This window comes from Nycticebus coucang, chromosome 12, assembly GCF_027406575.1.
Source record: "Nycticebus coucang isolate mNycCou1 chromosome 12, mNycCou1.pri, whole genome shotgun sequence".
Lineage (NCBI taxonomy): Eukaryota > Metazoa > Chordata > Mammalia > Primates > Lorisidae > Nycticebus > Nycticebus coucang.
The window spans coordinates 99567439-99582148 of record NC_069791.1 but is presented as its reverse complement, the minus strand read 5'-3'; the positions used below and the strand labels follow the sequence as shown (position 1 = coordinate 99582148).

Sequence of the window (14710 nt, the reverse complement as noted above, 5' to 3'; positions counted from 1 at the left end):
TCAGCCTTCAAGGCAGTCCAGGTCACTCTGATGCCTTTGAGTGGCAGGCTGGGCCAAATTCTCAGCCAGGGTTCCAGGTAGGAAGAGCCCAAACAGAAGCCTCTGGGGGCAGCATGACCCATCCCAGGGAGGGTGATGCCTGGAGTCAGGAGAGGGTGAGGAGAAAGAGGCAGCAACCAGGCAGACACCCAAATCTCTTTTATTGGGGGGGGAGGGGGGAGATGGGCCTTTTGGGGGCAGGCCAGGGGCCCTCACTGTACAGCCTGTTCATTGGCGCTGCTTCCTGAGTCCTGGGGCTTCATCACATCGGGTAGCTCTGGTGGGCTGGAGAAGGGCTCAATGCGTAGGGCCTCGAAGGCATCATCTGCAAGACAAAGGACAGAGCTGGACTGGGGACTTGGTGTTCACCTGTGATCATCTGTAGTGTGGGGGACCTCCATGCAAAGTTACTCTCCCCTTCAGCTCTGACCTCCCTACACCCAGCTGTCAGACTCAAGTGACCCTACTGGAGTATCTCCCACCCTTGTAAACCCAGCCTGACTATGACCACACCTCACTTGCCCAAGGCCTTTTTCTTCCTCCTCCATGTCTACCAGTGAGCCTGTGGGGTAACCACCTGCACCTGCATCCACCTACTTCTGTCTCCACAGCCACCATCATTCAGAATGTCCCCGTCTCCTTGTTCCTTCACATCTCTTACTTAATTTTAAAATCGAACTAGACTTACTCCTCCTGCTTAAAACCTAACAATGGCTTCCCATCATACTCTGAGCAGTATCTCAAGTCCTTGCCATTATGTTTCCAAACCACCTCCTCTGCTCTTAGATTCTTGCTCCCTGTGTTTCCACACCAAACTCTTTTCTGTGTTGGGGCCTTTGCATTTGGCTGGTCCCAACAGCTGCCATTCAGAATGGCTGGCTGATTTCCTGGCATTCAGTGTTGAACACAAAAAGGTTTCCTCAGAGAAACATTCCCCAGCACCACCACCACCCCCCAGCAGTTAGTATATTCCAACACCCTGGACACTGCCTTGGGGGCACTTACCACTGGATAAAAATCACGGTTTTTCTTCTGACTGGCTCCTTTCCCCATTAGAACAGTGGCTCCAAGGACGTTCCCACTGTCACCCCAGCACAGAGCAAATGAACCCCACTTCACAACTTTTCTCCTATGCTTGCTTCTACCTGGCTGAAGGTTCTCAACTGATTAGACCCCCATCCCCCACCCCCAGGGAGAGCTGGCATGTTTGGAGACAATTTTGGTTGTTACTGGTATCTAGAGGGCTGCTACACATACTACAACGATGAGACAATGCCACACAGAATTACCTAGCCTAAAATGTTAATAGTGTTGACCTAGCTTAATCTAATGAACTTTCCCAGCCATTACCATGCAGTGACAATTCTTTGCCTTCGCTACTTCTCTTATTTTCTGTAGATTAGTCTGGACAATGCCCTTTAACACTGAATTTCAACACATTCATCTCCTCTCCCTGAGCAGTTAGTTTGGCTGACAAGGAGAGACCTGTGTCATCTGCATGGGCACGGAGGTGGTCTAGCTAATGCCTGGGAATCTATGTGCTGACTGCTTCAGCTGCACCTGGAAATGAGTTTTGCAAAGTAGTCCATGGGTAGACAGACCTGCCAGCCCACACTGTAACCCCAATCAAGACAGCCACCATGTGCCTAAGGGATGATGCGACCTGGTGTCCACCATGTTCAATGCCATACTGAGTGTTGGGAAAAACAAGTCACCTCCTTTAACTCAATTTTCTCACTTGCAAAATGGGTCTGTCAACATCTTCCATGTCACAGAAAACCTCTAAGGGTACCTCTTTTCAAATTAGAGAAAAGGGCCGGGTGCCATGGCTTATGCTATAATCCCAGCACTTGGGATGCCAACGTGGGTGGACTGCCTGAGCTCACAGGTTTGAGACCAGCCTGAGCAAGAGCAAGACCCATTTCTTTAAAAAAATAGCCAGGGGCAGTGCCCGTAGCTCAGTGGGTAGGGTGCTGGCCACATACTCCAAGGCTGGCAGGTTTGAACCCAGCCCAGGCCAGGTAAGGCAACAATGACAACTGCAACAAAAAAAACACCCGGGCGTTGTGGCGGGCGCCTGTAGTCCCAGCTACTTGGGAGGCTGAGGCAAGAGAATCGCTTAAGCCCAGGAGTTTGAGGTTGTGAGCTGTGACACTATGGCACTCTACCCAGGGTGACTGCTTGAGACTCTGTCTCAAAAAAACAAACAAACAAATAAATAAATAGGCTCAGTGCCTATAGCTCAGTGAGTAGGGTGCAGGCCACATACACCAAAGCTGGTGGGTTCGAGCCCAGGCCAGGCCTGCTAAACAACTGCAACCTCCACGCCCACACCCCAAAAAAGGCTTGGCGTCCATAGCCACATACATTGAGGGTGGCAGGTTCAAACCTGGCCTGGGCCAGCTGAACAACGACAACTGTAACAAAAAACAGGCAAGCATTGTGGCAGGCACCTGTAATCCCAGCTACTTGGGAGGCTGAGGCAAGAAAATCGCTTAAGCCCAAGAGTTTGAGGTTGCTGTGAACTGTGACACCACAGCACTCTACCAAGGGTGACAAAGTAAGACTCCGTCTCAAAACAAAAACAAATTAGAGAAAAGAATATTCTAAATGAATATAACTCAGCCTTGAATTAGGAAGCAGACCAGATGTGCTCTTGATCCTCACTTGCCCTCTTCAGGACACCCACGCACAGGGCATGAACTGTACATTTGTACAGTCCTGCCCTTGATGCCTAGTGTGGGCAAAAGGAACCCACTTTCGTTCCTACATATCCCATCTGCTGATCACTCGCTGCAGGCCAGGCCTGGGTACATAGGACTCACACTGCCTCACCCTTTATGGAGATGGAAACTCTAGGTCCACAGCGTGTGGGAGTGCAAATAAGCCAGTGCCAGGACACAGTTCCTAACCCAGAGAACAGAATAGTATAGCCACAACTGTACTCTTCCTTGTCAGCCTTTGCCACACTTTCTGTCAAGGCAGAAAAATAATTTCTAACTTTATCCAAGTTTCCCCAGCCATTCACTCTGCCTGTGGGTCCACATAACTCTATAATGTCTGTTTAAGTTCCTAGAGACAAAAAATAAAACTTAAAATTCTCCCCTCCCTTTTTCTTGGGGGAAGGGAGACATGTCCCCACCCTCTGGGTTTCTGAAGCTTGGGCAGGGGTGGAATGTGCTTAATGACAGCACAGTCTCTGGATCTGAATTCTAGATTTGGCAGATCTAGTAAGTGACCTAACATTTCCAGGCTGACTTTACTCATCCTTAAAACTGACACAATCTAAGTGTCAGCCACACACAGGCGCTGGGGGATTAGTAAAGTACTGCAAAAAAAGGGCCTGGTGTCCAGCTCCAGTAAAGGGCCAGCAGCCAGCATCTCAACTGTGGGTCTCCATGTAACTGCCAGCAAGCCTCAGTGTCTCTGATTATAAAATGGGACAATACAGCAGACCTCCCAGGGATACTTAGAGGAAGAAATGGGACAACGGAAGTGACGTGCAGAGTATAGGGCCAGGAGCTCAATAAGCTATCAGTAAATGTGAGCTGGTATCATGATTAGGGATCTTCATATTCTCTGGGAAAGAGGCTTCAGTTTCCACAGCATGTTTCCTTATCTCTCTTTTCATGGGGAAACAAACACATACTGTCAAGGATACTGCCTGCCCTTTGTATACAGGAAAGACACTGCTCTGTAGGTTTAAAGGAGCAACCACAGGTTCCCTGAAAACCCTCTTCTTTGGCTATTCCCACCTTGCCTTGCTGTCACCCCATCCAGGTCCCTCTCACCTGCCCTGAAGGCCAGCCCTACTGTGGCAGGGGCCTGTGGCCGTGCTGTTTGGCTGGTGAAGCCACACTCGCCCAGTGTCTTGCCATCATCCAGGAGCTGATCATCCTAAAGAGAGAGGCAAGGTCTTGGGAGAGGGTCCAGGAGGTCCAAATCCCAAAGACTTCTCTAGCCAGCAACTGTACTGAAAGTCAGAGAAGGAAAGAAAGACCACCCCAGTGTATTATCAAACATGCAAATCCAGGGTAACAGCCAAGAATTTCCAAGTCAGGACTTCTTGTGGTGGATGTTTAAGATGTGTTTTCCGGCCAGGTGCAGTGGTCACCCCTATAATCCTAGCACTCTGAGAGGCTGAGGTGGGTGGATTGCTTGAGTTCATGAGTTCAAGACCAGCCTGAGCAAGAGACCCCCTGTCTCTACTAAAAAAATAGAAAAACTAACTGGGTGTTGTGGTGGGCACCTGTAGTCCCAGCTACTCAGGAGGCTAAAAGCAAGAGGATCACTTAAGCCCAGATGTTTGAAGTTGCTGTAAGCTGTGACATCACAGCACTCTAACCTGGGGCAACACAGTGAGACTGTCACAAAAATAAATACATAATTGAACAAATAAATAATGTTTGTTCCAAATTTTCCATGAAAATCTAATATTAGCCACTGAGCTAGTCTGCAGATAGGCAGACCTAGGTTTCAATTCCAGCTCTGCCACCTTGGACAAAATTTTTTGTTGTTGGTTTTGTTTTTGAGACAGCTGCTCTGTCACCTTGGGTAGAGTGCAGCGGTGTTATCATAGCTCACTGCAACCTTAAACTCCTGAGCTCAAGCAATCCTCCTGCCTAGGCTTCCCAAAGGGTGAGGATTACAGATGTGAGCCACTGTGCCTAGCTTAAAGTGAACATTTTGATGCAAAGTTTCCTCATCTGTGAAATGGGAATCACTGAAATTCCCAAATCACAGGCAGGTCAGGAGGTTTCAATGAACTAGAGAAATACAGAAGCCACCAAGCACACTATGTGGAGCCCCATCTTGGAAGCTGAGGCTCCCAGCCTAGAGCAAAAGGTCAGTTTCCCAGCTCCAGATCTACAATCAGATCAACGCACTTAGGTTGAACTTCATGCTTCTGGTGCATCTAAATCAAGGGTTGATGCATCTTACACCCAATGAAGACCCCAAACCCCAAGGCACTGTTACTGAATAATCACAGTTTGTTTTGTTTTGTATTTTAGAGGCACAGTCTCACTTTATTGCCCTTGGTAGAGTGCAGTGGCCTCACAGCTCACAGCAAAGGGGAAAGGAAGGCTTCTAGAACATCAGCAGGAGGGTGGGTGATAACAAACAGTTGCTTGTGAAAAACTAGTGAGACCTGACTTGTCCCCACACCCTCCATTTCTCTGCGTTAAGTGGGTGGCCCGTTCCCCAGTCCCCAGGGTGTCTGGGGCTGCAGAGTGATTCTGATGGTCCTACGGAGTGAGATGGGGATTAAGGGCCTCCAGGGTCAAATAGCCAGTGACCTCCCCAACTGCAGAGCAGGGCTGTCCAGAGCCAGCAGGGCGCGGGCAGGACCTTTGTAGGGGCTGGATGCCGCTGTGCTCCTTGGCGTCCAGTACTGGGCATGTGATTTAAAAACTCCCCTTGGCCCGGACCTCTCGTGTAAGTGCGCCGCTCGTGCCCCATTCGCACAACGGATGCCCCACCTACGCGGCTGGGACCGGGAGCAGGCGTCGGCTGGCCTGCCACTGTTTACATCGATGACACTGACATCGGGGTTCCTCTCAGCCCCGCCACCGCCCGGGCCCGACCGCGGGGGCCGCACCTTGTACAGTCGCTGCTCCTCGGGCGGCCGCTTGAGGATGCCCTCGACGATGCGCTTCAGCTCAAACACTGTGCTCGATTCCTTGGCGTCCGTGAAGATGGTGGTCTTGTGGCGCCGGATCATGAGGAACACGTCCTGTGGACGGCGAGCGGGCGTGAGCGCGGAGCCCAGGCCCCCCCGCGCGGCCCACCGCCCCCCGCCGCCGCCCCCGGCCCGGCCCGGCCCGCTGCCCCTCCCCCCGCGCCCGCTCACCATCGCGGCGGCTGCCTCTTCCCTCGACGCGCCGGCGCGGACGCGCTCCGCCCCGTTCCCGGCAGTCCGCGCGCGCAACCCGACATGCTCCTCGAGCGAGGCCCCGCCCCTTTATCCCTCCCAGCTAAGCCCCACCGCAGCCATTTGAAGTACGCCGGAAGCGGGTGGCCTTGGTTGGTGTGTGGTCGCCATCTTGGTGCTGTGGTGCTTGTTGTGCAGTTGTTGTAGTGCTCAAACTCAGGAGGGACGCGAAAGGTGGTGGTTCCGTGTTGGAAGTGGCAAAGGCGAGGTCGCCACGTTGATACGGTCCAGTAGGTCCTAGTCGCTGACAGAATACTCTAAATCCCAGGGAGAGTGAATGAATGACGTGTGTCTGGGCCATGGGGGAAACACGTGACAACTAAAAATGAGGGGGATTCGGGCGGTGCCGGTGGTTCTAAGGAGTAGGGCGTTGGCCCCATATGCTGGAGGTGGCGGGTTCAAACCCAGTCCCGATCCCCCTCCCCCAAAATGAGGGGGATTGAGCTAAGAATCTCAAATCAGATTAGGTTTATTAAACCAGCTTTATTTTAATTTTTTTTTTTTTTGTAGAGACAGAGTCTCACCATATTATCGCCCTTGGTAGAGTGTATGGCGTCACACAGCTCACAGCAACCTCCAACTCCAGGGCCCAGGCGATTCTCCTGCCTCAGCCTCCCGAGTAGCTGCGACCACAGGCACCCGACACAACGCCCGGCTATTTGTTGTTGTTGTTGTTGTTGTTGTTGTTGCAGTTTGGCCGGGGCCGGGTTTGAACCCACCACCCTAGGTATTTGGGGCCGGCGCCCTGCTCATTGAGCCACAGGCGCCTGAGACAGAATCTCACTATGTCACCTAGGGTAGAGAGCTGTAGCATCACAGCTCACAGCAACCTCAAACTCTTGGGCTTAAGCGATTGTCCTGCCTCAGCCTCCTAAGTAGCTGGGACTACAGGTGCCCGCCACAACGCCCGGTTGTTTTTTTGTTGTTGTTGCAGTTGTTTAGCAGGCCTGGGCAGGCTGGAGCCCGCTAGTCTAGGTGCATGTGGCTGGGGCCCTAACCACTGAGCTACGGGCGCCAAGCCATTAAACCAGCTTTAGAGAGAGTTCAGGAAGACTAAAGCCACACGGACTCATCTGCATTGTTTTTCCAAAGAGATTTGTTTTTTTCTTTTAAAGACAGCCGTGGGTAGGGTAGGTGGTGTCAGCCTAGCTCACAGCAACCTCAAACTGTTGGGCTCAAGCAATTGTCTTGCCTCAGCCTCCCAAGTAGCTGGGACTATAGGTGTCTGCCACAACGCCAGCTATTTTTTAGAAACCGGTTCTCACTATTGCCCAGACTGGTCTTGAACTCCTGAGCTCAAGTGATCCACCCTCCACAACCTCCCAGAGTGCTAGGATTAAAGGTGTGAGCCACAGCACCTAGCCTAAAATCAAAGAATCTTTAAACCCACATATAACTTGTAATGCCCCATTTTAAGCTGTCCCCCTCCCCCCACCAATGTACACCTTACATGTATTGATTTATAACTAAAGTGTAACTCTTGTGTCCCTGAAATGGGTAAAACCAAACTGAAACCCAACCATGGCAAGACCATTTTCTAAATCTTCTTGGGCTTTCTGGGCCATTCTCACACTTACTTGATTCAGAATAAATCTCTTTCAGTTACTTTGTAGAGTTTGAGTTCTTTTCTGTTGACCAGAGGTTTAGTATTTTTGTTTCCTTAAAGTGGGGGCGGGGCATGTAGGTAATAAAACAAATGGTTACATTTTCTAGTGAGACTTTAATTAGTGCCCAGAAAATCTACAGTTCATATAAGATAAGGTGGCGGTGCCTGTGGCTCAGGGGGTAGGGTGCCAGCCCCATATGCCGGAGGTTGTGGGTTCAAACCCAGCCCTGGCCAAAAAAAAAAAAAATACCATGTAAGATAAGGTGAAAAGAGATTTAAAAGAATGAATTAATACAGTCTTTGTGTAGGTGGAAGAATGATTGATCTTGTTTGTGTTCTGTATTTGGGAAAATAAACTTGTAATCAGCAGTATCAGTGTGGTATAGAACAGACTTTAGTTTTAGGAACTAGACTTAGACTGCAGACCTGAAGTTACAATAGGCAGTCCTTGTTTATGGAAGGCCAGCAAAGAATTTTGTTAAAGAATCATCTGTTCAGGTACACCTTGGTAGATGCCTGAGGCCTTTCCATGGGGATCTGACTATGTATGTTTGTAAAAGCTATTAATTTGAAAGAGGGTGCTACATGACTGTGCCTCTAAGGTTTGACCTTCCCTTTTGCATAAGGAGTTGGTGGGATCCTGATACTTTTATTTTCTTTTACATTCCTCACACTTCTATAAATCTTTTATAGAAAGCATTGCAAAAGATAATGAGTTTGTGGTTTGTATTTTCAACTAATCCCAAACTACTAGGAAGGCTCATTATTAGGAGTACATGTATCACACATAGAAGTTAAATCAGGACTGGGCAAGGGGGCTCATGCCTGTAATCCTAGTACTCTAGGATTGCTTGAGCTCATGAATTCAAGTTCAGCCTGAGCAAAAGCGAGACCCCATCTCTACTAAAAATAGAAAAAACTGAGGCAAGAGGATCACTTGAGCCTAAGTTGGAGGTTGCTGTGAGCTATGAAGCTACCGTACTACCCAGGGCAACAGCTTGAGACTCTGTCTCAAAAAAAAAAAAAAAATTAGGAAAGAACTAATGCCAGATGGGAGGTAAATAATAAAAACAGAAAGAGGGGCACCTGTGGCTCAAAGGAGTAGGATGCCGGCCCCATATGCTGGAGGTGACAGGTTCAAGCCCAGCCCTGGCCAAAAACTGCAAAAAAAAAAAAAGAAAAACCCACAAAAACAATGAGCAAGGCTAGAATCTAGTAACAGATATGTTCTAGTTTTTTCTTTTTTTTTTTGTAGAGACAGAGTCTCACTGTACCGCCCTCAGGTAGAGTGCCGTGGCGTCACATGGCTCACAGCAACCTCTAGCTCTTGGGCTTACGTGATTCTCTTGCCTCAGCCTCCCGAGCAGCTGGGACTACAGGCACCCGTCACAACGCCCGGCTATTTTTTTTGTTGCAGTTTGGCCGGGGCTGGGCTTGAACCCCCCACCCTCGGCATATGGGGCCGGCGCCCTACTCACTGAGCCACAGGCGCCGCCCATGTTCTAGTTTTTTCTAAAACAATTTTTCTCTCCCCAGGTTTCCATTTCTATTAAAGACAAATCATAGTAGGAGTAATTTATTTGTTAAATAAATTTAAGTCTTTTTTTTAATTAATTTTTTTTTTTTATTGTTGGGGATTCATTGAGGGTACAATAAGCCAGGTTACACTGATTGCAATTGATAAATTTTAGTCTTATACTCAAGACTAAATGCAGCAAGATTAATTATTGGCCAATATACTTTTAAAAATTGGCTTTGCTGGAACATTTAATGTTTATTTTTATTTTGTTTAGAGATAGGGTCTCACTTTGTTGCCCAGGTTGGAGTACAGTGGTATCATCATAGTTCATGACAGCCTCAAACCCCCCGTGGGTTCAAGAGATCCTCTTGCCTCAGCCTTCAGAGTAGCTGCGACTACAGATATGCACCCATGCCTGTCTCTTGTCTGATTGCACTGGCTAGGATTTCTAGCACTATGTTGAATAGTAGTGGTGATAGTACATATCCTTGTTTGGTTCCAGTTCCCTTTTTTTTTTTTTTTTTTTGTAGAGACAGAGTTTCACTTTATTGCCTTCTGTAGAGTGCCGTGGCGTCACACAGCTCACAGCAACCTCCAACTCCTGGGCTTAGGCAATTCTCCTGCCTCAGCCTCCCAAGTAGCTGGGACTACAGGCGCCCACCACAACGCCCGGCTATTTTTTTCTTGCAGTTTGGCCGGGGCTGGGTTTGAACCCGCCACCCTCGGCATATGGGGCCAGCGCCCTGCTCACTGAGCCACAGGCGCCACCCCCAGTTCCCTTTTTTTTTTTTTAAGACGGAGTCTCAAGCTGTCACCCTGGGTAGAGTGCTATGGCATCACAGCTCACAGCAATCTCAAACTCTTGGGCTTAAGTGATTCTCCCATCTTAGCCTCCCAAGTGCCAAGTGGCTGGAACTACAGGCGCCCGCCGCAACACCTGGCTATTTTTTGGTTGTAGTTGTCATTATTAGGCAGGCCCGAGCTAGATTTGAACCCCCCAGCTCTGGTGTATGTGGCTGGCGCCTTACCCACTGAGCTACAGGCACTGAGACTGGTTCCAGTTCTAAGTGGGAATGCTTTCAGTTTTTCTCCATTCAATATGATGTTGACTATGGGTTTATCATAGATGGCTTCTATCATATCCCATTTATGTCAAAAAATATTCTTATCAAAAAAGGATGCTGAATTTTGTCAAATGTTTTTTCTGTGTCTGTTGAGAGGATCATATGGTCTTTGATTTTATTTTAATTTTTTTTACATAAATTAACCCGTTTATTAGTGGCTTGTGTTGTCTGAAAAGGTAGAGCTTCTATTGGTCTTTCAGTTCCTTCAGTCTTCTAATCGCAGACTTTACTGCGAAGTGGTGTTGTAGGTCCAGCTACCACCAGCTACTGTTTTCATGCAGGAACCACAGTGCCAGTTCCCCACAGCTCGTCTCTTCATCTTGGTTTTGCCACAGAAGGAGCAAGTGAACTTGGCATGCTGGCTGATTTCAATCTTCTTCACCATTTTCCGGAAGGAGGCATCATAGTGGGTCCTGTATTTACCAACGATCCTAACCTTGGTGCATTTAGCCATGTCGCTAGGAACCAGGCCCAAGCCCTTACTTCTGTTTTTGTGGTGAGTTATGATTATAAAAATTTTTTTTCTTTTTTTCTTTTCATAATTTTTTTTTTTTTCCGAGACAAATTATCACTACATTGCCCTCCTTAGAATGCTGTGGTGTCACAGCTCACAGTAACCTCCAACTCTTGGGCTTCAGTGATTCTCTTGCCTCAGCCTCCCAGTAGCTGGGACTATAGGCGCCCGCCACAATGCCTGGCTATTTTGTTGTTGTTGTTGTTGCAGTTGTCATTTTTGTTGTAGCTGGCCTGGGCTGGATTCGAACCTGCCAGCCTTGGTGTATGTGGCTGGCATCGTAACCACTGTGCTATGGGCACCAAGCCCGATTATAAATTTTTGTATGCTGAGCCAGCCTTATATCCCAGGGATGAAGCTCACCTTGTTATGACAAAATTTTTTTTTTTTTTTTTTTAGAGACAGGGTCTCACTCTGTTGCCCTTCATAGCATGCTGTGGCGTCATAGCTCACAGCAACCTCCAGCTCTTGGGCTTAGGCAATTCTCTTGCCTCAGCCTCCTGAGTAGCTGGGACTATAAGCACCCACTGCCAACACCCGGCTATTTTTTTTGTTGCAATTTGGCCAGGCTGGGTTTGAACCCGCCACCCTCAGTATATGGGCCGGTGCCCTACTCACTGAGCCACAGGCGCCGCCCCATGAATTATTATTTTCTTTTATGTGTAGCTGAATTTTGTTTGCTAAGATTTTATTTTTGTGCCAGTGTTCATTAATAATATCGGTCTGTAGTTTTTGTTTTGTTGTGTGTCCTTTCCTGGTTTTGGTATCAGGGTGGTATTTGCTTCATAGAAGGAATTAGGAAGGGTTCCTTACTTCTCAATTTTTGGAATAGATTCTGCAATATAGGATTAAGCTCTTCTTTGTTAGGTTTGTCTGGTGTGAGGTTTGGCACCTGTAGCTCAGTGGCTAGGGCGTTGGCTACATACACCGGGTCTGGACAGTTGGAACCCGGCCCCGGCCTGCTAAACAACAAGGACAACTACAACAACAACAAAAAAATAGCTGGGCGTTGTGGCAGGCACCTGTAGTCCCAGCTACTTGTGGCTAAGGCAAGAGAATCCCTTAAGCCTCAAAGTTTGAGGTTGCTATGAGTGATGATGCTACAGCACTCTACTGAGGGTGACATAGTGAGACTCTGTCTCAAAAAAAAAAAAAAAGAAAAAGAAAAAAAAAGAATTCTGGTGTGAAACCCAAGTGATCTGGGACTTTTTTTGTTGGGAGCCTTTTTATTGTTTCAATTTCAGTGTTTGACATTGGTCTGTTCAAGAGTTTCACTTCTTCCTGGTTGAGCCTGGGAGGTAGTGTGATTTTAGGTATTTGCCCTTTTCCTCCATGTTTTCAAATTTCTGGGCATAGAGATTTTTATAGTATTTGGTGATGATATTTTGTATTTCTGTGGTATCTGTTGTTATTTCCCCTTTCTGTTTCTGGTTGAACTTACTAGAGATCTTTTCTGTTTCTGGTTAATCTGGCCAAGGGTTTATTGATTTTATCTATCTTTTCAAAGAACCAACTTTCTGTTTTATTAATCTTTTTTTTTCCCGTTATAATAGCCATCTTTATTTGTAAAAATCCAGATATAAAATGTATTCTTTCAGTCTTTCCAGGTTCTTCTTTTCATTTTTTTTGAGGCAGAGTCTCAAGCTGTTGCCCTGGGTAGAGTGCCATGGTTACATCATACCTAACAGCAACCTCCAAGTCTTGGGCTCAAGTGATCCTCTTGCCTCAGTTTTTTGTATTTTTTTAGTAGAGATGGGGTCTCGCTCTGGCTCAAGCTGGTCTCTAACCCATGAGCTCAAGCAATCCACCCACCTCAGCCTCCCAGAGTGCTGCACCGCCTTTGCTAATCTACTGCATGGTTCTTTTGTTCTCAATTTCATTTAGTTCTGATCTGATTTTGGTTATTTCTTCTGCTGAGTTTGAGATTGGATTGCTCTTTTCCAGTTCCTTGAGATGATTCATTAGATTGTTGATTTGCATTCTTTCTGATCTGGATGTGGGCATTTAATGTGATGAATTTCCTCTTAGGACTGCTTTTGCAGTATCCCACAGGTTTTTTTTTTTTTTGAGACAGAGTCTCAAGCTGTTGCCCTAGGTAGAGTGCTTATGGTGTCACAGCAAACTCAAACTCTTGGGCTTAAGCAATTCTCTTGCCTTAATCTCCCAAATAGCTGGAACTACAGGCGCCCACCACAACACCTGGCTATTTTTATTTTTTTATTTTTGGTTTCAGTTGTTCAGCTGGCCTGGGTCAGGTTTGAACCTGCCACCTTCGGTGTACGTGGCCAGCACTGTTCTATGGGCACCAAGCCTATCCCACAGGTTTTGACAGCTTGTGGTTTCATTGTCATTTTGTTCAAGGAATCTTAATTTCTTTCTTTCTTTACATCCTCTTTGACCCAGCTAATAGGTTGTTTAGTTTTCATGACTTTGTGTGGGGATGAGTGTTTTGTTTGGAATTGAGTTTAACTTTAACTTCATTGTGGTCTGTAAAGACAAAAGGTATAATTTTTTTTAATTGTTGGGAAAAGGTATAATTTCTACTTTTTTTTTTTTTTTTTTGTGGTTTTTGGCCAGGGCTAGGTTTGAACCCACCACCTCTGGCATATGGGACCTGCGCCCTACTCCTTGAGCCACAGGCGCCACCCATTTCTACATATTTTTTTGAGATAGAGTTTCACTTTGTCACCGTTGGTAGAGTGTCATGGTGTTATAACTCATAGCAACCTCAAACTCTTGTGCTCAAGCAATCCTCTTGCCTCAGTCTCCTGAGTAGCTGGGACTACAGGTGCCTAGCTATTTTTATTTTTTCCAACTCATTGCCTCTGCTTTATTGTTAAGCAGTTCAGACACACATAGTATTTGCCTTACCACCAGGTTCTCCTGTCCACTGGGCCTCCTCATTGAGATTAATTTAGGTTCAAGGTCTGCTGCCGGGTCGCAATGTCCCTGTAGGGTGCTGAAGTTCTGAAATTCCAGAAGATAAATTTAAACTCTCAGGGCCGAGATGAGCTCAGGCCAAGACTGGATCCAGGGGCCTGGCTAGTCTGCAGGGATTGGGATATCTCCAAAGTTCCACATGAAGGCCAGCTGCTCCTGGAATTGTAACAAACCAGCACAAAACAAATGGAACCAACTTGCCCACACCAAGAAAGGGATATATATATATATTTTTTAAAGAGACAGGGTCACGGCTTGGTGTTCAAATCCAGCTTGGGCCTGCCAAACAACAATGACAACTACAACCAAAAAATAGCCAGGCATTGTGGTGGGTGCCTGTAGTTCCAGCTACTTGGGAGGCTGAGGCAAGAGAATCGCTTAAGCCCAAGAGTTTGAGGTTGCTGTGAGCTGTGATGCCGTAGCACTCTACCCAGGGTGACAGCTTGAGACTCTGTCTCAAAACAAAACAAAACAAAACAGAGTTTCATTCTTGCTCAGGCTGGTCTCAAACAGCTGAGCTCAGGCAATCCACCTGCCTCAGCCTCCCAAAGTGCTGGGATTACAGGCATGAGCCACTGCACCTGGCCTAATTTATATTTTCTTAATTTATTGAGGTTTGATTTGTGACCTAGGATATGACTGATATTGGAGAATAACCCATAAGAGAAGAATGTATACTCAGTAGTATGGGGTGAAATGTGTTGTATATGTCTGTTTGTTCTAGAGTTGTATTTAAGTCCATTATTTATCTGCTTAGTTTCTGCTTGGAGGATTCGTCCAGTCCTGTCAGTGGGGTCACTGGCTATTTTGTTGTTCTTGTTTATCATATTGTTCAGACCAAGTAGAGTTTGCTTTATAAATCTGGGAGTGTTTAAGTTGGGTGCATACATACTTAGGATTGAAATGTCTTCTTGTTGGATTGTTCCTTTGACCAGTATATAGTGTCTTTGTCTTTCTTTGCTTTTGTAGCTTTAAAGTCAATTGTGTCATTCATAAGCTGAATTCCATTTCTGTCATTTCCACATTTTCTTTATAG

The 14710-nt window shown here is 47.0% G+C and overlaps 2 protein-coding genes across 2 annotated transcripts; both read right to left on the bottom strand.

Moving 5' to 3' along the window:
* Positions 1 to 181: 181 nt before the first annotated feature.
* On the bottom strand, positions 182 to 5980 carry ELOB (elongin B). Its single transcript, XM_053554227.1, has 4 exons — positions 5891 to 5980; positions 5639 to 5773; positions 3831 to 3936; positions 182 to 364 (listed from the first exon to the last, which is right to left on the bottom strand). Exons 1-4 carry the CDS (start codon positions 5891 to 5893, stop codon positions 252 to 254), a joined length of 357 nt encoding a protein of 118 aa, XP_053410202.1. The 5' UTR covers positions 5894 to 5980; the 3' UTR covers positions 182 to 251.
* Positions 5981 to 10446: 4466 nt separating this feature from the next.
* On the bottom strand, positions 10447 to 10784 carry LOC128562447 (60S ribosomal protein L37a-like). Its single transcript, XM_053557397.1, has one exon. The coding sequence runs from the start codon at positions 10672 to 10674 to the stop codon at positions 10447 to 10449; it is 228 nt and encodes a 75-aa protein (XP_053413372.1). The 5' UTR covers positions 10675 to 10784.
* Positions 10785 to 14710: the final 3926 nt, after the last annotated feature.

Excerpts from the sequence above, each read along its gene's own strand:
- LOC128562447 (XM_053557397.1), bottom strand. The coding sequence starts at position 10,674 with ATGGCTAAATGCACCAAGGTTAGGATCGTTGGTAAATACAGGACCCAC.
- ELOB (XM_053554227.1), bottom strand. Across the intron at positions 3,937-5,638 it reads AGGAGCAGCGACTGTACAAG|GATGATCAGCTCCTGGATGA; the intron begins GTGCGGCCCCCG and ends CTCTCTCTTTAG. Across the intron at positions 365-3,830 it reads AGGGCTGGCCTTCAGGGCAG|ATGATGCCTTCGAGGCCCTA; the intron begins GTGAGAGGGACC and ends TTTGTCTTGCAG.